The 26,261-nt window shown below is 39.7% G+C and overlaps 1 protein-coding gene across 1 annotated transcript in view; it reads right to left on the bottom strand.

Moving 5' to 3' along the window:
- LOC134355942 (immunoglobulin-like and fibronectin type III domain-containing protein 1) overlaps positions 1 to 26,261 on the bottom strand; it is an 88,077-nt gene that overhangs the window by 7,161 nt on the left and 54,655 nt on the right. The window contains exons 13-21 of the mRNA XM_063066484.1: positions 26,108 to 26,232; positions 17,655 to 17,796; positions 16,533 to 16,832; positions 15,014 to 15,313; positions 14,752 to 14,925; positions 13,655 to 13,783; positions 10,143 to 10,445; positions 8,001 to 8,089; positions 7,726 to 7,918 (exon numbers count right to left, since the gene is read on the bottom strand). Of these exons, the coding sequence (XP_062922554.1) occupies positions 7,726 to 7,918; positions 8,001 to 8,089; positions 10,143 to 10,445; positions 13,655 to 13,783; positions 14,752 to 14,925; positions 15,014 to 15,313; positions 16,533 to 16,832; positions 17,655 to 17,796; positions 26,108 to 26,232 (1,755 nt within the window). The remainder of the gene's footprint in view (positions 1 to 7,725; positions 7,919 to 8,000; positions 8,090 to 10,142; positions 10,446 to 13,654; positions 13,784 to 14,751; positions 14,926 to 15,013; positions 15,314 to 16,532; positions 16,833 to 17,654; positions 17,797 to 26,107; positions 26,233 to 26,261) is intronic.

Here is a 26,261-nt window from a genome sequence, read left to right as displayed (position 1 = left end):
GTGCAATATCATAATGAGTTACATTGGAAGGCCAAAAGTCCATCTTATCATACAAGAGCTGTTGTTGATGCTCACATCTTGGAACTTGACCCTTTCATCCTCAATACCATTGACATAGACAGCAGCAAATACACCATCCCCCTTCTTGAAGTCAATGACCAGTTGTTTTTTTTTTGTTGCTGTTGAGGGAAAGGTTGTTTTCATGACACCATGTCACTAAGCCCTCTATCTCCTTCCTATAATCCAGCCCATTGTTATTGGAGATGCAGTCCACTACAGTGGTATCGCTTGAAAATTTGTAAATAGAGTCTGGCCACGCAGTCATAAGTGTACAGGAATAGAGTCGGGGGGGGGCGGGGGAATGAGGATGCAGCCTTGTGAAGCACCAGTCTTTGGAATAATCATGGCAGAGAAGTTGTTAGGAATAGATTATCCTTGTGTGCTTCCAATTCTCTTTCAAATTACAATTTATTTTGAGAAGACTAGAATATAAAAGCAAAGATGGAATGCTGAGGTTTTATATGGCAATAGTCAAACCACATTTGGAGTATTATGAAAGGATGTGCTAACATTGAAGAGGATCCAGAAGAGATTCACTAGAATTATCCTGGAATGAAAGGGTTAATAGATGAGTATTTTATGGTGCTAGGCATGTACTTGATGGAGTTTAGAAGAATTGGGGGGGGGGGGTTCCCTTTCAAGCCTATCAAATATCGAAAGGCCGAGATGGAGTGGATGTGGAGAAGATGATTCTAGGACCAAGGAGTACAGCCTCAGAATAGGACGTCCCTTTAAAACAGAGATTTGTGGAATTCATTGCCACAAATGGCTGTGGAGACCAAGTCATTAGGTATTTTTAAAGTGAAGGTTGATAGGTCCTTGATTAGTAAGGGTGTCAAAGGCTATAGGGTGAAGGCAGCAGAGGTATAATAAATCAGCCATGATGGAATGGTAGAGCAGGTTTAATGGGCCAAATAGCCTTATCCTGCTTCTATATCTTATGGTCTTATATTAGAACATAGAACATAGAATAGTACAGCACAGTACAGGCCCTTCGGTCCACAATGTTGTGCTGACCCTTAAACGCTGCCTCCCATATAACCCCCCACCTTAAATTCCTCCATATATTGTTAGGTTGCACATATGTTGTGCCTGTGCACAACTACATATCAATTAAATAAAAGCACACGTGTGGGAGATGGCTTTTACTGGTGTATTCACATTGCAGTGACGGAGAGAAAGAACAATGCTCATGCGTAGACAATAGCGCATGTGAAGACAACATATCAACACATAGTGTTGGGGGGGTCATTGCTCTAAAAGAAATCGATCCATATATTACACTTCCTGCCCCTTTCAACTATTGTAACATAAAACTCTATATGCACAAAACATTCAATTTCCCTTTCACAAATCCATATTGCAAATAAACATGCTTTCACAATTACAGTCCATAATTAACTTCACAGTTTTAAAGGTTCAGTCTTTTGGGTGGCACTCTGTTTCTTTCAGGGTAGCACCTCTGGACGTCTGGAGTGGCATGAGGTTTGGTAGGTGTCTTGTCTAAGACAGCGTTCTAGGTTACTGGTGTCATATTGCTGACAGTGACCTGCTCATCACTGAGAGGTAAGTCCGATGATTATAATGTGTCTATCTTGGTGGATGCAATCAACCCAGGTGTGTCTGTTTGCGCATCCTGCATCTGGTCCACATGACGTCTCCATGTCTGATCTCCAACATCCCCCGTGAACAGCAGTGGTCTATTTCTTGTAGCTATCCTACCATGTGTCCTCTTATCTTCTCAGTAATCATGCGCTAGGACTTCCTGTCCAATCTCAAAGCCTTGCTGCTTCACTTGGCAACTGGCTGAACTGTTTATTCTGTACTTCTGTCTGGAGGTCTGGTTTCAGGAGGTCTATGTGAGATCTCAAGAACATGAACAGCATTGTAGGCATTTGATTTGTTGTTGCACAAACTGAGTTCCGATACAAAAAAAGAAAGCTGATCATCTTGTGTGTAGAGAAATGTTCTCCTTGCCTATCACCTTAATAGACTTCTTGAAGATTTGGATAAATCTTTCAGCTAACCCATTCGTTGCTGAGTGGTGAGGAGCTGACTTGAAATGTCTGATGCCATTTTTCTTCATGAACAGTCGGAATTCTTCTGGCATGTATTGTGTCCCTTGTCACTCACAATTTGTTCTGGTAAGCCATTTCTGGCGACCAGAGCGGAGTCTTCAGTCGTCAGTCTTCAGAGCAGAGACTGTCTTTGTTGTGATGGTTGAATTCATAGGTATAACCTCTGGCCATTTCAAATGTGCATCCACAGCAATTAGAAACATGGAGTCCATGAATGGCCCAGCAAAGTTAATAGGTACTCTTTGCATGGTGACAACAGCCAGTTTCTTGGGTGTAGTGGTGCCTGTTGGAGTGCATTTTGAACTTTTTAGCATCCTGAACAACTTTTGGCCGAATTTTCAATCTGTTTATCCCCAGTAACCACACGTAAATCCAGGCGAGGCTCTTCAACTTGACTACTCCCAGGTGTCCTTCATATAGATTTTCTAACACTCTGGTGCGCAGTTAGAGGGAACCACAACATGAAATCTACAATATCAGCATTCTTTGACGTATCAACAGTTGGTCTTGTCTCACTGAGAACTTGGGAAACATAGGGTTACCATGAGCTGGCCATCCTTGCATGGTGATTTCATAGACCTTTGACAATGTTGGGTCATTCCTTGTTTCCCTTTGTACTTCTGAATTTGTTACCAACAACAATGCGGTGTGGAACACTTCTGCTGGTCACAGTGTGAAGATTATTCTTCTTGAGTTGCCAACAGTTGAAGACATGACAAGCTATCAGTGTTGCTGTGTTGTTCGGTACCCTTGAACTCTATGTCATAAGAGTGGGCCCTTAGGAACAATGTCCAACATTGTAACTGGGTTGTAGTTTTTCTTATCATTCCCACTTTGCTCCTGTCTGTAACAGAGCATTCAATGGGTGCAGCACTGTAGCATGTTTACGAGACACCTGTGGTTACAGTTTACAGAGCCCAAGTATGACCTGAGTTTTGACATATTTTCCAGTTTCAGTACCTGTAGCACTACTTCAATCTTTTCTTGTGACTTATGTAAGTCATGTTTGTCAATGACATGTCCACAATATGAGATGTCATTTTGAAAAACTCGCATTTATCTCTTTTGCACACAGACCATACTCACTCAGACTGGTAAACACTTTACCAAGGTTCTGGAGGTGCTTTTCATCATTTTTGCCAACCCCTTAATTGCCATTTGCAGATAGGCTTATGACTCGTCAATCTTTGAAACCATCTCCCCGCCTGCCAAAGATGCATAAATATCTTCTGTTCATGGCAGAAGATACTGCACAGTACGCAGTACCTTGCTCACCTTGAAAACCCCACATATGCGAACAGCTTCAGCCTTTCCTTTCGATCATCGGGACAATGGGCGTAGACCAGTCGCTCTGCTCAACCTTGGATAGAATTCCGGATGCCTCCAAACTCTGCAGTTCAGCATCAACTTTAGGACATAGTGTGTAAGGCACTGGTCATGCTTTGTGGAATCTTGGTGTTGCTGTTTTTTCAGTTCAATTCTGGCCTTCATGCCTTTGAGTTTACCAATCACTTTCTCAAACACCTCATTAGAATTAAGCAGTTGTGCCAGCCTCTGGTTAGTGTTACTATTTGAATTGCCTTTTGCCTGTCGCTGCCACACTGAGAGCTTTGAGTGTCACGCCAGTCGGATTCTTCTCAACCACTCATGCCTGAAAAGCGCTGCCCCTCCACTTTTCAATACATAAAGCTCTAACTGCAATGTTTGGTCGCCATAGTTCACCTTCACTTTCAGTTTGCCTTTGGGTGGCACTTATTTGCCTGTGTACGTGTTTTAGTATCACTGAGGTCTTCTCTAATGGTGTCTTAGAAAACAGTCTGTTGTAGTCAGCCTCTGGAATTATGGACAAAGCTGACCATCTCCATTTTCAGTTTTGCACCAGACACATCTATTGCGATCCATATTATATTGTGATCTGCTTCAGTAATACAATGCATGACTGTTGAACTTTGTCTGACTATGTTGTCTGGTTCAGTTTTACATTTGGAAACAGTATGCATTTGCTTAGTGTTGTGTTTGAGACTTTTCACTCGGTTGTGCTTTTTGTCTGCCTTGCACATTTTCTCTATGTGACCTTGTCTGTGACACTTTCTGCAGACTTTTTTTTTGAACCAACAGTCATTTGCATAATGGGAGAATTTGCCATGTGATAACATCTTTGGCTTTTTGCATCATTCCGGGACATTTTGTTCATTTCACATTCTAACCTCCTTTTCTGTAGTTCCGCTGCATCTTTTGCTGCAGTCCCTATAAAGATATTGCAATGGTCAATGCCTATTCTAAGGTTAGGTCTCTTTTGGATAGTAACCTCTTTTGCCACATACAAGCCTGTTCATTAATGCATCAGAAAGTCCATCTCTGAAGTCTCAGTACTTGGATAGTTTGCGCCGTTCTGCAATGAATTCAGAAATGCTTTCATACTTTGATTCCTTTTGTAAAATCTAAATCTCTCAGCTATTACCAGTGGTTTAGGGCTCAAGTGATTTTGTAAAATTGTCACGATTTTGTCAAATATCTTGCTTGCTGGCTTTGCAGGAGTTATTAAAGTTGTGTATGGGACTGTATGTTTTTGGGCCCATTAGACGAAGAAGGATGGGGGCTTTCTTTTGCTCCTCCACTTTTTCCACGTTACAATACAGTTCAACTCTCTTGATATACAAATCCCAGCCTTCATTAGTTCTATCAAATACATCAACTTTTCCAACTGAAGCCATCGCTACTTTATTTTCACTTTAAGTTCGGTGCGTATTTCAGTGTGACTCACGTGTTCCTTTGTTAGTGTCCATGATGGCCTTCTCTGTACTGTTTAACTCTCACAGTTTTGTCCTGTAATTGTGCCATAACTGTCAGTGCAGCTCATAATATCTTCTGACATTCAGGATCATACTCGTTGCCAATTTGTGCTGTCTGTGCACAACTACATAACAATTAAATAAAAAGCTCGCAAGCGGGAGATGGCTTTAACTGGGGTATTCACATTGCAGCGAGAGAGAGAGAGAGAGAGAACAATGCGCATGAGTAGACAACAGCTCGTGTGCAGACAACAGATCAATACATTGAGCTAAGAGGGTGGGGGTTAGTGCTCTAAAAGAAATAGATCCACACGTTACAGCGTATATGTCGAAGACACTCAGATCTGTTTAATTACACTCTGTCTCAGTCCTCCCACAGTCTCTGATATTGCAGGTGAGCCACCCAACAACCAGTGGTGGATGAGATGAAATTTGTTCTTGCTAAATATTTGGTGGGATGAAGCCGTTATATTACATCTTGTGCAAAATTGTGTTCCTAGCATAGAAACCGACATCCCCGCTTCTCCATGACCATCTGAGACTGAAGCAGATAGACCATAAACTGAGAGACTGTACCGATCTGTGGATTAGATTCTGACTACATGTCAGCTCCATCATTGTGTCTAATATTCATAGCTCGGTAATATCTCCTGATACTGACCCTATCTCAAAACCCCTTCTGCTGAAGCTCATATCTATGATTTTGTCACCTGTCTGTCTTAACTATAACAGTGCTCCCTCCCTAAATTTGTTGATCATTTTTACCTCTGCTCTTTAAAAGACTGTAGTTGTAATGTACCAGTATGAAGAATGGCTGGATGGTGCCTTCTGTTGGGTACTGAAGATAGCTTTTCAGCATGTATTGAAGTATCTCGGGGGCCCATGTGCATTTGTGATATCAATTATATTAAATGCCATATTTATGAATGTATTAATGTGAGGACGGACAGGATGTAACTTCCCAGACAACAGTGGTTTGGCGCCAGTGCTTTTATTTTGGAGCCAGCTATTTGCCTAGTGTGCAGCCTTAAGCAAACATGGGTCTCAGCAGCTATTCCACGGCAGGAAGGAGAGCCCACTCCTAACGTCCTCTATCCCCAAACTGGCAATGTATAAATAATATCATCTACTACTCACAGATTGGCCACTAATTGCTTTGTTCTAATTGCTACCATGTTTGCTGAAGTTTTTCTTTTGCATTTTGCAGTAGTTTCAAGTTACGGAAGTCTACTGGTCTGGTAGATGCTAGAGTTTTGACTTTAAAATTCTGCATTAAACAGATGTGGGTCATTAATGGGGACTTGCAGAGATCTGGAGAACAGGATAAGCTCCTGGGAAATGCAAGACAAAAGGAAGAAATCAACTTGTGCAGAAGGCTAAATACACCTCGTCCGATCAGGAAGCAATTCTCTGAACTCAACCTCTGAGAGAAACAGCATCTGTTCAATCTGTCCCTTCATGAGAAAGACATTGCTAAAAGTCATGAAGTGGTAATAAGAGGCAGAAGTGTTTATACATCTATTACCTTCTAGCTGGAGGTACTTGGAAATTTTATGACGGTGCTTTAGGGGGAGCATTGAAGATGCATTGACAGAACCCTCCTATCTTGCACAATCTCCGGAAGTACTTAAGGGCATTTTTCCAGATTAAAAGGCACAAAATAAATGCAACTTTTTGTTGCTTATCCTATTGCCACTTGTGAAAACTTGCTGTGCATAAATTAATTACTACATTTCCCTAAGCAGCCATAATCACAGGAGTTACCAGAATGAATTAGACATTCTGAGATTATGAAATTAGCTCTATAAACCTGTTCTTTAACTTATTGGAGACAAAGACTACAGATACTGAATCTAGCAACCCTGAGATGAGTTCTTCCATCTTTAAGCAATACACACAAAATGCTGGAGGAAATCAGCAGGCCAGACATCATCTATGGAAAAGAGTAAACAACTGATGTTTGAGGCCGAGACCCTTCTTCAGGACTGGAAAGAAAGATGAGAAGTCCGAGTAAACACAAAATAATCTGCAGATGCGGGGATCAAAGCAACACTCACAATACGCTGGAGGAACTCAGCAGGTCGGGCAGCATCGTTGGAAACAATGAGTCGACATTTCGGGCCGGAACCCTTCGTCAGGACTGAAGAAAGGGGAGGGTTGGAAGGAGAAGGCTGGTAGGTTCAGTTGAGAAACCAGTAATTTGAAAGACAAAGGGGTGGGGGAGGGGAAGTAGGGAGGTGATAGGCAGGAAAACAATGGGTAGTATCCCAGTGCGGCCTCCTCTACATCGGTGAAACCTGACGCAGATTGGGGGACCGCTTCATCGAGCACCTCCGATCCGTCCGCCACAACAGACAGGATCTCCCGGTAGCCACCCACTTCAACCCTGCTTCCCATTCCCATTCAGATACGTCCATACATGGCCTCCTCTACTGCCATGATGAGGCTAAACTCAAGTTGGAGGAGCAACACCTCATATACCGTCTAGGTAGTCTCCAGCCCCTTGTTATGAACATAGAATCCTCCAACTTCCGGTAATTCCCTCCCCCTCCCTTCCTCTATCCCTGTTTCGCTCTTCCCCCTCCCCCAGCTGCCTATCACCTCCCTCATGGTTCCGCCTCCTTCTACTACCCAGAAGTACAGAGAATTATGTGCTGGACACAGATGCTTGTTGGGTGGTAGATAATGATAGGTGGAACCCTATCTTGGGCAAAGTCTCTTTCATCTTTACTGTATTGATGTAATTAGAGTCTCTTCAGTTATATGCAGGAATGAAACTAAAGATGTTTAAGTACCTGTAGCTCTTATCTCAAAACTAAATGAATCTTGTCCAAAAGGATTCTTCAGTGTTATGGAATAAATTCCGGAGTCAGATCTTTGACAAGCTGGAATAAAAAGCTGAGTGCCATCGTTGGTATTGGTTACTGTAGCTTGCTTTCTCAAAGGTAATCCATCTTTGAGCCAAATTATTTTGGGAGGTGGTGATGCCTAAAAAGGTGAAAAAAAAACTTGCAATCTATAATTTAAAAATAGGAAGCAGTAAACATAACAGACAATGTAAGCTCCTCACCTGAAATGGCAATTGGACTCGAAATGAATTGCCTTCTTTGATGATCATAAAGCTTTTAAAGGATTCATCCAATTTAAACTTGGGAGCCACTGAAATATAAGAAGGAGACAAGGCATAAATTTGTGGAATCAGAAGAAAACATAAATCTGTGGAATGTAAATGATGTCATTGGTATATATTACAAGTAATAAACAGTGTGATGTATTAAGAATTTGAATGCAAACTTGGTTGGTTTTGGTTCTATATGACAATAGTTGGCTTGTCTAAGAGCACTCATAAATATTCATGAGCAAAATCTGCTACATTTCTATTTCCTTGGCTATCATTTAGCTCTCTATTCAACCAATAAGTAATTTATTTGATCACATTGGAGTGTTATATGTCTTTATTGGTCTGACTGCACTTGGAGTATTATGAGCAATTTTGGGCCCCTTATCTAAGAAAACATAAGTGTTGGCATTGAGGAGGGTCCAGAGCAGGTTCACAAGAAGAATTTTGGGAATGAAAGGGTTAATGCACGAGGAACATTTGATGGCTTTAGGCCTGTACTCACTGGGATTTAGAAGAATGAAGGGAGATATCATTGACTCCTTTCCAATATGTGCCTTACTAAGTACTTGATTAGTCAGGCTGTCAAAGGTTATAGAGAGAAAGTGGGAGAATGTGGTTGAGAGAGATAATAAATCAGCCGCAATGGAATAGTGGGGCAGAGTTGATGGGCCAAGTGGCCTAATTCTGCTATGTCTCATGGTCTTCTCCGTCATCCGTTAGTCTCGTGAGATCATGGATTTGCGCCTTGGAAGGTTTCCAGGGCGCAGGCCTGGGCAAGGTTGTATGGAAGACAGGCACTTGACCATGCTGCAAGTCTCCCCTCTCCACGCCATTGATGTTGTCCGAGGGAAGGGCATTAGGACCCATACAGCCTGGCACCGGTGTCGTCGAAGAGCAATGTGTGGTTAAGTGCCTTGCTCAAGGACACAACACGCTGCCTCAGCCAAGGCTTGAACTAGCGACCTTCGGGTCACTAGACGAATGCCTTAACCACTTGGCTGCGTGCCAACACACCTTTTGGCCTATAACTGAAGAGTTTAATTGTCATATTTATCTACACAGTGGTCTCTGTATTTCAAAGTCTTCAATGGTTGGGGCATTTGAAGCTTTGAAAAATGATGGGAAGTAAACAATATCTGGAAAGTGAACGCAGCGAAATAACAGGCATGTGAGTTGGAGATTAATGGGGACATGATGAACATACCATAATCACATCAAGTGCAAAATAGAAAACGATGATTAAGAGTCACTCAAAGTCATTAAGCGGTTTCAGCAAAATATATACAGATTGGTAGAAACTTATTTGCAGAATATTAACTGCATAGAAATGTTAACAAAATGTTATTGGATCTTCAGTAGTAAACCTCAAACAAAATGCTTAAATAAAATGTTCCTAATTAATATAAAAGAGGTAAAAAAAATAACTTTCTGGAGATAGACTGAATAATTAAAAGCAACCTTAAATTTGCTGTTTTTGGGACGTGTATTAGACGGAATTTTGAGAAAGATTGCTCAAGACCCAGTCCGAAGAGTTCTTACACTGATCATTCAGCTCTAAGTAGCACAACAATAGATAGTCCATTGTTTTTAGCATTTAAACAACAGACTTCCATCCATGATCTCACCTCTCTAGCTACAACGGTCTTTATTTTCATAGAGGACATAGATTCAGGATAAGGAATAGGAAATTTAGAGTGGGAACTGTTTTATCCAGAGAGTACCTGAAATATAATCCCAGAAAGGGCTGTGAAAGCAGAGTTGCTGACAAAATTGAAGAAGAGTTTAGATGATTACTTGAATGTCCTAAGCCAAGTGCTGGATTAATATAGATGGGTGACATAGTTGTCGAGGACATAGTGGTCTGAGCGGTCTGCTTCCGTGTTGTATACTACTCTATGACTCTAAGTAGTATTGTGCGTATGAAGCATGCTTTCTAATTCTCAGCACTTCCATGGTTTAGTTTTGCTAACAGAACAATCTCACTTGTAAAATTATTTTCTTGATTTATGTTCTAGTCAAAGAACCATTGCAGCATGTAGGTAGTCTTTGCAGATAGATCAATAAATAACCTTTAATCTGAAATACAATTACCTGGTGGTGGCATGGCAAGTACATCATTTTCTAATTCTACAGGCTCCCCCATTCCGCCATCATTGACGGCTCTCACACGCAGGAAGTAAGATCCCATTGGTTTTAAGTTCTTCACAGTATATGAATTCAGTGCAATAGGAACAGGATTGCATCTGGTCCAAGCAGGACTTCCAGAAGATTTCATATCAACAATGTAACCTGTTGCTCCTTCATTGGCTTGGTATGTTGGTGGGGTCCATGCCAGAGATATGGTAGAATAGGTGGAGTCTGTCATTCTGAGGTCTCTCACAGTCCCAGGTGGCCCTGAATGTAAAAGCAATTATGAAGTGATCCAGGTTTATCTCTACTATAACTAACTCATCCCATTTAATGTGATGGTTGCTGCCTATCTTTGTTAATCTTGTTGAAATTCAAAACAAAAGTAACTAGTTTCCCTCATTCTAATTCCATTTTCCCTGTCCTCCCTCATTCTCAGCCTCTCTATAACCTCCTGAAGTCTCTTTGTATTCTCCTCACAGTGCATTCTGTCAGAATACATTGCACAAAAGTGAAAAGCAGCTGTAACTATTGGAAAACTGAAATTAAAGCAGAAAAAGCTGGAAATAGATCAGACAACATCTGGGGAAAGAGAAATAAAGTTAATGTTTTTGGGTGAAGATCTGTCATCTGAATTGAGGACGAAAGCAATCAAAGGGTAGGGAGGAGTGGAAAGGACAAGGAAATATCCTGGAATATTGAGTTCATATCTGGTAACCTCATTATAGGAACGACGTGGAAGATTTAGCAAGGGTGCAGAGGAGATTTACCAGGATGCTGCCTAGACTACAGAGCACGTCCTGTGAGGATGGGTATAAAGAGCTAAGTCTTTTCTTGCTAGAGTGAAGGAGGGTAAGAGGTGACTTAATACAGGTGTATAAGAAGAGGAGAGGCATAAATCGAATGGATAGCAAGAGACCATTTCCCACAGCAGAAGTGGCTAATACAAGGGAGCATAATTTTGAGTCAATTGTACAAAAGTATAGGGTAATGGCAGAGTTAAGTGTTTTACACAGAGTGGTGAGTGCATGGAATGCATTGCCAGGGGTGGTGGTAGAGGCAGATACATTAGGAGCATTAAAGAAACTCGGAGACACATTGATGATAGGGGATTGGAGGACTGTTTGGAAGGGGAAGGTTAGATTGATCTTGGAGTTAGCTGAAAGGTTGGCACAACATTGTGGGCTGAAGGGCCTGTACTGTAGTGTTCTATGTTCTTTTATCACTGATGAGGTAAGGCTAGGGTTGTTGAGGTGATTCTACTGCTGAGAGAGTTTTATAAATGATAGATTATTGAGACAGAGCGAGGGGGAACAAAATAAAAAGACATGCTAAAACATTGAAATCTGGTCAGAAAATTGATAAAACCTGAAAGAAAAAGGAGAATGTTGGAAAGTAGCAGTGGATCAGGTATTTTCTGTTGAGAGGGGAAAAAAAAACAGAATTAATATTACAAATGGGTAAGCTGACAGCAAATCTGGCCTATTCCGACATAGAAAAGAGAAAGCAAGGTAATTGGAATTGCTTAATCCAGTATAAAGTTCTGCAAGATACACCGTGACCTGTTAGGACATGAAGTATGATTCCTTTACCTTATCTAAGGCTTGGAGACGCAAGAGACTGCAGATGCTAGAATCTGCAGCAACAAACAATTTGCTAGAGGGACTCAGCAGGTTAAGCAGCATCTCTGGGGGAAAGGAATTGTCAATGTTTTGGGTCAGACACATGAATCGCAATCCTGATGAAGGGTTTGGACCCAAAATGACAATGTTTCCTTACCCCACTATCTTCCAGTGGTGCTCAACATAGCAATGTCCGTAACAGAATACATTTGGTACGTAGGAGAAGACACAGACATTATTTACTATCCTTAACAGGTTCAGTGGCAGGCACCTCTGATCCCAATTACTTGCTCTTTATTAATCTTAATTTTGCTATTAAAGGGTCCAATTGAATGAAGACTTAATATTTCCCAAGAAGCATGAGGTGAGACCCTTATGAGTCAATGTGAGTGGTAGAAGATTGATTTTGGTATTGAGATTTGATTCTTATTCTCGAATGATGAAAGAGAGAGAAAGAAAAGAGAAAGGAACTAACTTTATCGGAAAGAGATTTGAAGAATTACCCCTCTGTTTTGTATAAATCCTCTGTAATTGTCATAAATAATGACAATTAAATAATTATTGATGAGGTAACATCGCCACTGCATCTGACATTCTAGGCATAATATGAAGATGCATTATGAACAAAATTAATTGGACCAGTAGAAGATACAAAGATTTTTAAAAATGATTTTAATCTTTACAACAGTGACACTTAAACCGGCCTTTACTTGTTTGACCACCAGCAAGGCAATAGTCACACAGTTCTTGTCACTTGCAGCTGATTTCCAACTGTGATAAGACTGCTGAACGGATCCTGACCCGGATCTGGGCCGTACCCTCCAAATATCCGGATCTGCATCTCGGTTTTATTGCACTACCTTTCTTTCCATTTTTCTATTTTCTAATTTCTAATTTAAATTTTTAATATTTACTATCGATTTGTGGTGCGGGAAGCGCAGAATCAAATATCGCTATGATGATTGTACGTCCTAGTATCAATTGTTTGGCGACAATGAAGTATAAAGTATAAAGTATTTCACTTTCTGTTCTTACATTATTAGTCACCAGAAGGATGGAGAAGTTCACATTTGTTCGCAAGGTTAGTTCTGTGACCCAATGAAAATGCACTCAGCTGTAATGGGGCTTTGAGAAACAAAAATAGAGACTGAAACAATCCATGCATACAGAACTTCACCAAGAACCTTTGACAGATGTCAAAGTCCTATTCCAAACCTCACATTTCTGGCAAGGTTGTGTAAGGTTTTCAATATTTATGGAAGTCTCTTACTTTCAAAAACATCTAAAAACTACTAAGAATGAAATGAACAATTGAATATTTCAAGAAGCATATTTAATTAATAAAACTAACTGAAGCATTCTTAAATAATTTAGAAATATTAAACCAAACACAACTAATTAAATTTACCTTATGCTTATCATTCTTCCCTGCTTATAATCCCCATGCAGATGGAATGACTCACAGATCCAGTGTAAGCTGTTATACATACCATCTGAGAGAAGCTTCCCTAATATAAGTGCTAGGGAAATTCTAACCCTGTTATTGGACTTCATGCAGAGTCCAGAAGTGAGGCAAAACTAGAAAATTATTAGATTTATAGCAGAAAGACAAGGAAATCTGCAGATGCTGGAAATCCAAGCAATACACACAAAATTCTGGAGGAACTCAGCAGGACAGGCAGCATCTATGGAAAAAATAAACGTTAACGTTTTGGACTGGAACCCTTCATCAGGCCTCATGAGATTTACAGCAGAGTTCAGCCAATAAATTCAGCAAATACAGGAGAAAAATCTATACCATGTTGTCTCTTTTGACTTTTCTCTCTTTAGGTAAAGTAGTATAGAAGGACTTACTTATGGGTTCCCGAGCAACCACGGCTTCAGTTTCACAGCTGGGTTCTCCCAAACCAGAAGAGTTCACTGCAATCACTCGGAATTCATATTTTAGCCCTTCAACAACATCAGTGACGGTCCACTTCTTTTCTGTGTAAAATAGTTTCAAAATGTTTTCAGAATCACTGCAACCTGAACAAACTTCCATGCCCAATGTTTTGCTCAAGTAATAAATGATGTATCATTAAAATGATTGTTGGTTTTTAATTATTAACTTTACAGATTCTAAGCATTCAGATGAATGTCCCTGATCTGTTTATACACCAGGAACTTCTGTAAAAAGCGCAGTGTGAACATTGTGATTTGGATATACTATACCAATCTTCATTAAGTGGTACCAAAAGGGGACTGTTAAGTACAGAAGTGATTATACACATGCACACCAAACTGATCCGTACTACCGAACACCTTATTTTTCATTCTGAATATAGACGTCTCTTTGTATGTAGACAGTCAATTTTATTCTAAGTTATTTTAAAATCATTCCGAAGTTGAAAATCGATGTACTAAGTAATCTTTTTTCCAAGTAATATGTTGTTCTAGCAAAATAATACATGTGACTACCTTGCCTCATCTAACATCTTTTTCAGAGTTAAGGATATTAACTATCAGCCATTTATGGTGGTTGTCTGGCAGGTTGGCTAGATTATTTTAGAGCATTAAAATTCACTTCAACAATTAGCAAGATGCTTGATTGTAGCTTATGATGATCACTACTTTTTATGTAAAATGACGACCTGTTGTTAAGTGAAATGAGCTGAAAATAAAACTGGTAGGTCATGAAAATCTCAAATAAAAACAGAAAATGCTGGGAACACTCAGCTGATCAGGTGGCATATATGGAAAATGAGGCAGAATGCACATTTCAGGTCAGAGATCTTTACCTTTCATTGAGAAGAGAAACTCAGTTTCTTTTTCCACAGTGCCTGACCTGCTGAGTGTTTCCATAACGTCCTGTTTCTATGTGTGAAATTAGTTGTTAAATATTGACGTGGATGAACCATGCATTAAATTGTTGGTGATATTTGAGTAATTCTGCAAATCGTTTAAACTATTACCTGTAATTGGATGGTCAGTGACAACAGTCCACAAGTTGCTACCTTCCTTGCGCTTTTCAATGAGATAGCCAATTAAGCTGGAACTTCCAATTATTTTTGGAGGTGTCCATGACAATGTAATGGATTTGCTGTTTGCATCCAAGATTTTTGGTGTTGCAACAGCTCCAGGAACATCTGGAAAATATATTTATCTCCAAATGTTAATTTTTGGGGCAAACTTGATGCCTTGTATAAGAATTCATTCAATCTTATAAGAACCCACCTCTTCTACCAGCTGTGATTGTATCTGATAACAATGCCTCACTTACACCTTCAGAATTCACAGCCCAAACTTTGAATTTGTAATTCTTTCCAGGTTCCACTTTGGTAACAGAAAATGTTGTTTTTGACGCATCCATTTCACCAACTTTAGTCCACGTATTTCTTCCTACTAGTTGTCTTTCAATTATGTAGTTTGTAATGGGTTTCCCGCCATCATCTTTGGGTGGTTTCCATTTAAAGGAGATACTATGTTCAGAACTTTCTAGAACCTCTACCGGCCCCTGAGGTGGTAGTGGCTTATCTGAAAAAGATCATCAATAAAACCTTTGATGTCAAGGAAAACTTGGCAATTTGTGAATATTTGTAAATTCAATTTTGTAAACTGTATATTGTGGCAGCACTTTAGTAATGTTCTTTCTTATTCAACAGACAAAAATTTAATACTAAAACAATGACTGAATCTCATGGGCTTTGATCATGGCATTTGTACCCTGTATTATTCTATTTTCAGACAACTCTATCATCCTCAGAACTTTGCTTATTAATTATGCTTTAAGACTCGAATCTAATATGTACATTGTACTAAACTTCATTTTCAGATGTATTTCAATAATGAGTGATTTCTGCACTGAAGATGAAGCATTAGTGTCTGAAATAATACAGGTGTACTGAAACTCATAAGGAGGTGCAGTGGAGGGTCACCAGGTTGATTCCAGACATGAGGGGGTTAGACTGTGAGGAGAGATCAAGTCACCTGGGGATGTACTTGCTGAAATTCAGAAGAATGAGAGAAGATCCTTTAGAAACATATAAAATTATGAAAGAGATAGATAAGATAGAGGCAGGAAAGTTGTTTCCACTGGTAGGAGAGACTACAAGTAGGGTACATAGCCTCAAGATTCAGGGAAACAGATTTAGGAGGGAGATGAGGAACTGCTTTTCCCAGAGAGTGGTCAATATATGGAATTCTCTGCCCAATGAAGCAGTGGAGGCTACCTCAGCTGGATAGATTTTTGCACAGTAGGGGAATTAAGGGTTATGGGGAAAAGGCAGGTAGGTGGAGATGAGTCCAAGGTCAGATCAGCCATGATCTTACTGAATTGTGAAGCAGGCTCGATAGGCCAGATGGCCTACTCTTGCTTATGTTCTTAAAACATAGCAGGAAAAGCTTGAACATGAGGAAATCTGCAGATGCTGAAAAGCTTGAGATGCTATTTCAGAAAACCATAGGCTGTCTCAGCATTCTCCACTCAGCTATGTGAAATGAAATCTAATTTTTTTTTTCAGCCATGAGCAAAAGAACCATTAGTCTCCACTGCTGTCAGCCACTTATCAGCCAGGTGGATGAGTCAGAACAACTTGGGGCTGCAAGCAGACATGGGGGAAAGTCAGCACACAACCTAAATATGAATTGAGGAACTCTAACCAGACAGGTTCTGAACTTAATACAAATCTACCAGGTGACTGAAAATGAAGTAAAAAAGTATTTCAAAAGGAACAGGAATGAAAGAATACATTACCAATAACACACAGGCTAATGTTGTTTGTATTTGCTATACCACTTTCATTCTTCAGTTTAGCTGTTAAAGTTCCACTGTCCTTTCTATTGCAGTTGAAGATTGATAACCTTGTAAAGTTTCCAGCATTGTCAATTTTGATCCTGTTATCACTGAACAGTTCATCTCCATCCTTGTACCAAGACACCTTCATTGGTAGTTTTCCTTTGAATGGCACTTTCACTGTTGCAGTCTGACCAGCTTTAACAAGTATAGGTTGCATTCCCAGTTGGTCAAGCACATCCTGATCAAATTCTGGTGGATCTGATATTAACCAGTAGGATAAATGAGCATCAAGGACAACAACTCACAACAGATCAGTAATTAGAATTCAATAAATCAATTTCCTTGAATATCATGCATAGAAACATAGAAAACCTACAGCACAATACAGGCCCTTTGGCTCACAAAGCTATGCCGAACATGTCCTTACCTGAGAAATTACCTAGGGTTACCCATAGCTCTCTAATTTTCTGAGCTCCATATTCCTATCCAGGAGTCTCTTAAAAGACCCTATCGTATCTGCCTTTTTATGCACACTGATTTTGGTGAAATAGTTTTATTGCTATCACTTACTTTGTACAGATATATGAATATTATATGGAAATGATGTATACATAAATGAATGAGTTACAGGATGAGTAGCTAATGATGCTGTACAGAGAACCTATGTTTTGTTCTTTCATTTGAACTCCAACATATCAGGGATTTACACAGTCTAAATATTTGATTAAAGTGCAGTTGTAACATTCAGAGCAGCTTCCAAAGAAAGAGAAACATCGAGTGGGTGAAATGTGCAATTATTATGAAATACATTGTTGATCTACAAATTACACTACTAAGCAATCTGAATTGTGAGAAGCTTCATAAAGCCTTCAGATGCAATATTTTGGTACTTCTATAATCGTAGGTAAACTTGCAGAAAAGAAAATTTAAAAAGTTATTGAAAAGATGTCCATTAACAGATCACAGCATAGTCAGATTTTCCTTTCTCTTGCTGTTGATCGTCTTTATTGCTTTACATGCACTTAAATTGAATTCAGTATCGGAAAAGCTGTGGCAAATTTCATAACAATTTTTATTTACCTTCAACAAATAGTGAAGCTTCTGTTCTTCCTCCATCAGCTTCAAATGTGTATATTCCAGAATCCTCCTCTTGGATATGAGCAAAGGTCAATTTTTGTATTGCTCCTTCCTTCATAATAATCTTTCCATTCTCAGAGGTAATCTATGAGCACAGAAATGTAGTATCAGTGGGATCTATTCTGTTGCTGCTCACATGAAGTAATAAATTAAGGCAGACAGATAAACAGGACAATCTTTATTGAAGACAATAACTCTCAGAAGAAACATATCAGGTCACTCAAATAATGATTTCTTAAAGATGCAAGAATAAATATGTCGATACTTCTTCATTATAAATTGCTGTATTATGAATCACAAATTTCTCCTGAACTTACTTCCAATATAATTACCCAAATTGTCTTATGAAGAGAGCTTCATGCATCCACAATATCTTCCTCCTCACTATGAATATGACCTTCTTACCAGCAAAAGCATGAAAATGATAAGCTATCTCCAAGTGTTTCAATTCTACCATTCTTGTGATAGTTGCTAGTCTCATTGCTGGTGGATCAAAGTATTGGAACTGTCTCCAAGGCAGTATTGTGAAAATTTAAGACACTGCCATGGCAGTTTATGACTCACCTGGGGTCAAAACTTGAAAAAACTTTGAGAGAAGCACCTAAACTTATCAGTAGTACCTTTGTCAAAGCTGAAGAAACAGTAAGTAGAATTTGGAGGAATGAAGTCCTGGAATCAGGCTAGAGATTGCAGACTGGTGATACTAGAGATCAGGATCAGTTGATTCTTTAAGGGTTAGTGAAAATTGGATGAGATGTTATATGACACTATCATGTAGAAACAGTAGAATGCATCCTGTTGGAGTCTGCTGGTACATTTTCAAGAACCACTCTTGTAACATCTAATGAACTGCGGTACATACTCAGTGGAACATTATTAGATACATTCAAACTGACAGAAAGATGACAGTAACTCAAATAATCATGTGTTACAACAGTGACGTGCAGAAGAGCATCTCTAAATGCACAACATGTTGAATCTTGAATTTGATGGGCTACTTCAGCAGAAGACCACAAACATAAATTCGGTGGCCACTTTTATTAGCTACAGGAGGTATCTAATAAAGTGGCCACTGAGTGTAAATGGCCCCAGCTCCTTCTGCAGATGTAATAGTGAGAAGATGTATGGAGGTCACAAGCATCCTTCATTGTCCTGTACTTTGGATGACAGCCCTAGGTGAATATTCCAGAGACAGTGAAAGTGTCAAGGATGACAGAACTGCTATTCTACAAGCTAAGTAGTGAAGAAAAACAAAGGCCAAGAAATTCACATTTTCCTTAGATTAAATCAGCATCGACTATCTTCATAACTTTGATCAAAAAGCTCTCAAAATGAAATATTTTAAGCAAATGATCCAAACCACTTTCATATCTTTACTCTGGTTCAGGAACCGTCAAATTTCCCACGTCTTTTTCTCCATGACTCTGAGCTCAGGAAGAAACCTTTATTGAACCACAGCACAACGGATTTAATGTAATTTCACATAATGATGTAATAGACTCGGATGATCAGTCCCAAACTGTTCGAGTGTCCAGGAGATGTGGTAATAACACAAGCACAACGAAGTAACTTACGCCTAATTTATTATCACAAAATAGAAACCACAAATAAACCACACAAAATACTATAACAATTCACAAAGAATTCCACGACAATTTCTACAAGCTGCAAAATTTCAGGGTTTGCAAATCCTTGGACACCATGTGATGGTTACAGTTGTCGGGGGAGCTCTGAATTCTGTCTCACTTGTAAAACCATTCCTGGGTCCCAGGCACCAATCATGCTGCCGGTCTGGGCGAACTCCAACGAAGTCAGGAGAGGCAGCCCGATATATTCACAAGCTTCACAAGACAGAGAGAACCAGAAAGAGAATAACCCTGTTCTTACATTAACTCGACATGGTTTCTTTTAAACACATCCTTTGTCTATTAACACAGTATTCAGCATTTCCTCGTAAATCAATTAGACACTTTAATGGTCACTCCCCATTATATTGTAAAACACAGTATTCCTTGGATTTACAAAAGGGCATTAATGTCTACACACCTAAACAATAAGCTTAACTGACACTAAGAATGAATCCCTCAACCTGGTAGCCAACAAGCAACAGACACTAACAAACATCCTCATGTTAATGGTACCTGAGATTAAGGTAGAATCCAGCTACAATAAATAACATTCTACAGACATTAACAGAACTACAGTGCTTACCTTGTGTAAACACTCTGTAAACATTACCCACTGACAGACATATAGACCCCACATACTAAGAGTTCAGAAAGAGATAATTGTCATTTTGACCTTCCAGACATTCACTTAAAGTTTCACTAAAATTAATGTAACATATTTGGGAACTTTCTCTAATAAGTTAGTGTAGGTCATGAGGATGGGAGAGTACAGCAAGGATACAGAAGACATTTCATGGTCTTCTGAAGAATAGAGACTTCTTCTTATTTATAGTTACCTCATGGAAAGAAGTTGTAAGGGATGTGAGTGCAAGGAATGAATTCCTTCTATGAATATCCACACACTTGGAAGCCATGCTTGACAGTGAAATGTTCCCTCCATGTGAAATGCAGATTCCCCATTTTTTCCAGTCAGTGCTTCTTCCTGCTCTACGACAGAACTCCAGAGTTTCATCATTTTTTCCATCAATTTCCACTTCTCCTTCACTTTCATGTTGCTCAGTACTTTGCTTCCAACAGCTTCTTGACTTCCATTTCACTATTTCAGGTGATAGTGCACAGTAATCTCACAAACTCCCATGTTACTTTGATTTAGAACCACCCACGATGAACATAAGAATTTAAGGAGTAGTAGTAGAAGTAGCTATTTCCTAACCATCATTCTGCCAGTCTTTAAGAGCATGGATGACACTTTACTCCAGCACTACGTCCTCTATTAACCCAATTTTCTGTGATGTCTTTAATATGTAAGGATCTATCATTGAACATGTAGGGCAACTGAACCACTATAGCCTTCAGGTATGCCACACTCTGGTTGAAGAAATTTGTTTTCAACTTTGTCCTGAGTGCCCCATGACTTACTTTAAGAAAATGACTTCTAATTTAAGACACCTCAGCCACTGAAAACATTAAGCATGTATCCATCTCATTAATCTGTTTAAAAACTATTCTTTCAAAAGAAAAACTCACCATCATGGGAACCAATCTGGCGATTCTTCTCTGCACTTCGACAATTATTTGATCCTTCCTAAGGTTTAGTGATCAAAGTGGTGCACAATATTCCAGAAGTCATCTTTGAAGGGTCATATATCCTGTAATTGTAACAAAGGAGCTCCACCCTTTTACTTAATTCCTTTTGCAGCCTTTAGCCTTCCTATTTGCTTCTGAACCTGCATATTAATTCGCAATGATTTAGGTATGAGGACACCCACATCCTCTGAACAGCAACTCTTTTTAATTGATACTGGGTAAAAGATTGTGTATTTTTTAAACAGGGAAACATCATACATTTCTTCATTACATTCCAGTTGCAATGCCCTTGCTTATAAATGTGGTCTGCCCAAAACCCCAAAGCATTTTTGCATCTTCCTCAATGCCTATACTTCGACATAACTTAGTATCATCTGTATCAGCAAATTTAGATCTTGATCCCTCATGAAAATATTCCAATGTGCAAATGATGTTGGACTAAATAACAAACAGACCTCAGATAGTCAAGATGGACAAAACTCCTTCCCCATAATCCTGAACATAGGTGCCCCCAGGGCTATGTGCTGAATCTCATGCTGTACACTCTGCTCACATATGACTGCATGGCCATACACCTGAGTAATCACATGGTCAAGTTCGCTGATGAGACAACAGTGACGGGACTCACCACCTACAATGATCAGATGGTCTACAGTAGTGGTCACCAACCTTTTTAAGCCCAAGATCCCCTACCTTGACCTCAGGGAAAGGCAAGATCTACCTACTAAATCCTTTAGAGAAAAAAACAGCTCAGATTGTACTTCCAATTTGAGGCCTTTTATTTGAGTGAATTGTATTTGAATTACACAAAATACTTCTGTCAAACTTTCAAATTAATTCAAACAAGAAAACACTGTAACTAGCATATCAAACAGGCCATAGCTGTCTTTCTTTAAGAATATTACAATACTTCACACCTTTAATTCTAAGTTTCATTATTTAATTTTATTTCAACACGAAAAATAAATGAATAAAAATTGACTGTTGCACTCAGTGTGATGACTGGGGCTGAATACTTTCTGCTGGTTCCCTGAAATTTGGCTCATAACTACAGACAGCCAGTCTGAGACAGTCTGTGAGGTGTAGGGTTGCCAACTGTCCCGTATTTCCCCCGCTAATGTAGAACGTTCCTCTGAAACCTTTCATTCCGAAATGCTTTATGCCGAAGAAGCAATTACCATTAATTTATATGGAAAAAAATTTTGAGCGTTTCCAGACCCAAAAAAAACAAATCATACCAAATAACACATAAAACTTAAAATAACACTAACATATAGTAAAAGCAGGAATGATATGATAAAAACACAGCCTATATAAAGTAGAAATAATGAAAATTAAGCCAAACCCAATTCATAGGGTAAAAAAAATGGCACATACGCGCATGCGCACACAGGTGCCCACGCAAGACTTCCTGGTCATGGTAGTCTTTCTCAGGGTAAACACAAATGTCCCAGGATTTGACTGCTACTTTTGTCCGTTATTTGGGAGTGAGAAAGTTGGCAACTCTAGTGAGGGCTGTCAGTAAGTCAGCTCCTGTACTTAGATTTAATAATTTTCATCTGTGAAAATGCAATTTCACATGGATAAGTTGACCCGAAGTAGGCACTGACTTTTAGTGGTATAAAACCAACGCGTACACCGCGCATTGCTCGGCCCCATCAGTAGTAATTGCCATCAGTTTATGAATGGGGATGTCATTTTCACGGACATTTTTTTAAAACTCATTGTAAATATCCTCACCTCTCGTTCTTTCCTTTAAATGCAAAAGAGTGAGGAAGTCCTCCTTTGTTGTAAAATCCTGGAAAGCCATTCTGACAAATACAACAAGCTGACAGTGACTCTCCCCTCCTTGTCAGTGTTGCAGGGCCAAGCAGTATATTATGTATTGCGGTTGTGATGCCGCTTTTGTTTTTAAAGTCCTTAAAAACAGTCTCTGCGGTAATGACCATTGCTTCCTTGAATAAATCTCCACCTGTAAAAGGCTTCTTGTGTTTAGCCAAAAGGTGACTTACACGAAATGATGCTTCAATAGCAGCCTTATTTTAAGCAGCATGTTTTGTGAAAAACGATTGCTGGGCCTTAAACCCCGATTTCAGCTCAACTTTCCAGGCACGAATTGTGCTCTTTGGGGAGTAGGTGTCTTTAAATTCCCGGTGGTTGGTTTTGTGGTGCTGCTCCAGATTCCCTCTTTTAGTCAGTGCTTGTGTTTGGTGGCACAACATATATACACACTTGTCTTTCACCAAGGTAAATACAAATTCCTCTTCCCATTCTGGATGGAATTTGTATGTTTTTGCCTTCTTTCGTGGAGCCTCCACTGTGCCATCAGGATATCACGAGTGACTGTCGATTGTGTCGCCTCTGATCTGAGCTGACATTTATGTTCTGGGCGGCATCTAATTAAATTAGCTTGTTTATTTCGGCTTTTTTTCTTAAAGATGTGCTGCGAGCAACCCGACTACCCGCTGCACCCCTGCACGCTTCGCAGCCGGAGGCTGGGGACACTGCTGTATATTGATGTTTGCAACAGTCTGTACTCTTATCTAATCTGATTGGTCACTTTGATGCAGCACAGGCTACGCTGAAAACGCGGTGCATGGCGGGGGAAATACACACATGTGCACTGGGCAGAAAGAACAGAACTAAACGCCGGCAACCTGGAAGCAATCTCCCTTTACAAACAGCTTTTTAGCGAAAATATTGCTATATTACCATTATGCTAATTAGTATTACTTACTTTTATAATGCTCACATTACAACAGTATTTGTGTATTTATTTTTGATTTTTCTTTGGGATCTACTAGGGAAGTCTCAAAGATCGACCTGTCGATCATGATCGACGGGTCGGCGAATCCTAGTCTACAGAGAGGAGGTGGAACAGCTCGAGGCCTGGTGCCAGGTAAATATCCTTTTTTCCTCAATGTCAACAAGACGAAGGAGATGGTTATCAACTTCAGGGTAACTCGACTTACTCACATGCCCCTCACAGTGGAAACTGCAAGCAATTTCAGGGCAATGCACATAAAATGCTGGAGGAACTCAGCAGTCCAGGCACCATCTATGGAAAAGAGTACAGTCAACGTTTTGGGCCGAGACCCTTCAGCAGGACTGGTGAAACATCTTGGCTTGAAACGGTGGGACTGTACTCTTTTCCATAGATGCTGCCTGGCCTGCTGAGTTCCTCCATCATTTTGTGTGCTTTGCCTGGATTTCCAGCATCTGCAGATTTTCTCTTGTTAGTAGTCTCAGAGTCCGAGGAGTGCACATTGCACACAGCCGTTTATGGTCCCAGAGCACATCCTTCACAGTTAGGTAAGCTCACCATCTCCCCTGCTTTCTGAAGAGGCTGAAGGGAAATGGGCTATGTGCATCCATAGCTACAGATCTCACATCACTCTACAGATACGCAATAGGGATCCCAACATGCTACATCACAACATGGTATGAAACTGCACTGCGGCAGACAGGAAGGCTCGACAACAGTTAGTCAAAACTGCTCAATGCATCACCAGCACCAGCCTACCCACCACCCAGGACACATAGACAGAAAGGTGCCAGAAAAGGGCCCGTAACATCATAAAGGATCCCACTCACCCTGTTCATGGGCATCCTACCCACTCCCATCACAAAGGAGGCTACGTAGTCCAAGACTGAAAAACAGGTACTTTCCCCAAGCAGTAAGGCTGATCAACACCTTCACTCACTCACCTACCCCTCCATACCTCCAACTACCACTACTTTATCATTTCCTGTCAGAGTGATCTAAAGTACAGCCACTCCTGTGCTTGGTATCACTTTATGGACTTGCAATCAAACCATCTATAGTAGATGAGCTATCTTATCTATTTATATTTATTTAGGTTTTTTTTACTAATATTATTCTGTTCTTTTTCTTATTGTGTTTTTGTTCTGCTGCATTGGATCCAGAGTAACAATTATTTCATTCTCCTTTACACTTGTGTACAGGAAATGACATTAAGCAATCTTGAGTCGTGAAATTACTGATGCAGAGATTCCTGAGATATCCCACTCATTACAGTATATTCCTGTTCTCTGTTCCCTTTACCATACCAATCCACAATCCATTCCAATGTCTTGCTCTCAAACTCATTTATTGGAATTTCATTTGATGGCCTCATGTGGCACATTATTAAATCTGAAAGGACAGAAACAACACCACACCTGGCCCTCTTTTAGCCATTCTGTTTGCTACAATCTCAAAAGAGTAAATTTGTACTTTTTATAAGCCTCAGGCTTTCCAGCCAGTCCTAGTATTCATTATCCATGAGCATTCACTGTCCTCTTTTCACCCAGTGTCATCACTTCTGTCACTTAATCCTACTTATTTCCACCCTATCACAAACCTTCCCTTTTGTCCTATCCGGAAGGCCACCCTTACCCAGCAAAGTAAAACATGTTTTATTCCTAACATTCCCTATTTGAAATGAAAAATCATCCCCCTGCAACATTAACACAAGAGATTTTGCAGATGCTGGAAATCCAGAACAACACACACAAAATGCTAGAAGAACTCATCAGGTCAAGTAGTACCTATGGAAATGAGGAAACAGTTGATATTTCAAGCTGAGATCCTTCTTGAGGTCTTGACTTTTTTAAACCGTAGTTATGAGCAGTAAGGTGTCACATATGACATGCCACAACAAGCATCCTGGGGCAAAATTTCTGTGAGTGAGAGTTAACTTGATTTTGACTTTTGGCAGACATTTGCTGAGCTCAGTATCAACAACATTAAAAAACGTGCATCCAACCATGTAAGTAACATTAACTTTAAGTCGTCAGTTTTATGACAAGTTGGCTCTTCTTTGAGTCAATTGTGATATTGTGATTCACACAAATATCAACAAACATCTAATCAGAAACCACTTGTGTTCATTGAACATATTGATGTCACTTAGCAATTTGGGTGGCCAATACACAGTACATGGTTTCACAAACTTCTCCCAACAAGCAGTTCACATTTTACTAACAATTTGCAACAACTCAGAAGAATAAATCAATTAGGTTAATATTTCATTTAAATAATGTTTTGTTTCTACAGCACTACTTGTTTTAGAGTTGTAAAAGTGAATTGGTCCTTATTCACCGCATACCTAATGGAAACAGCAGCATTTAAGTTATTTACTTAATTTAGGCATATTCAGTTACTAGTTTCTGAACTACCTTTTTACCATCTTTAAACCAGGAACCTTGTGCTTCTTCATTCTTTGTCACACAACAAAGTTCAGCTGCCTCTCCCTTCTTGGCACTTATGTCTGAAAGTCCACTTTTGAAGTAGTGAGCTCCTTCTGTATTATTGCAGAGAAAATTTAATGTG

The sequence above is a fragment of the Mobula hypostoma genome, chromosome 13 (assembly GCF_963921235.1).
Source record: "Mobula hypostoma chromosome 13, sMobHyp1.1, whole genome shotgun sequence".
NCBI classification, from domain to species: Eukaryota; Metazoa; Chordata; class Chondrichthyes; order Myliobatiformes; family Myliobatidae; genus Mobula; species Mobula hypostoma.
This window is presented reverse-complemented; position numbering and strand designations above follow the sequence as displayed.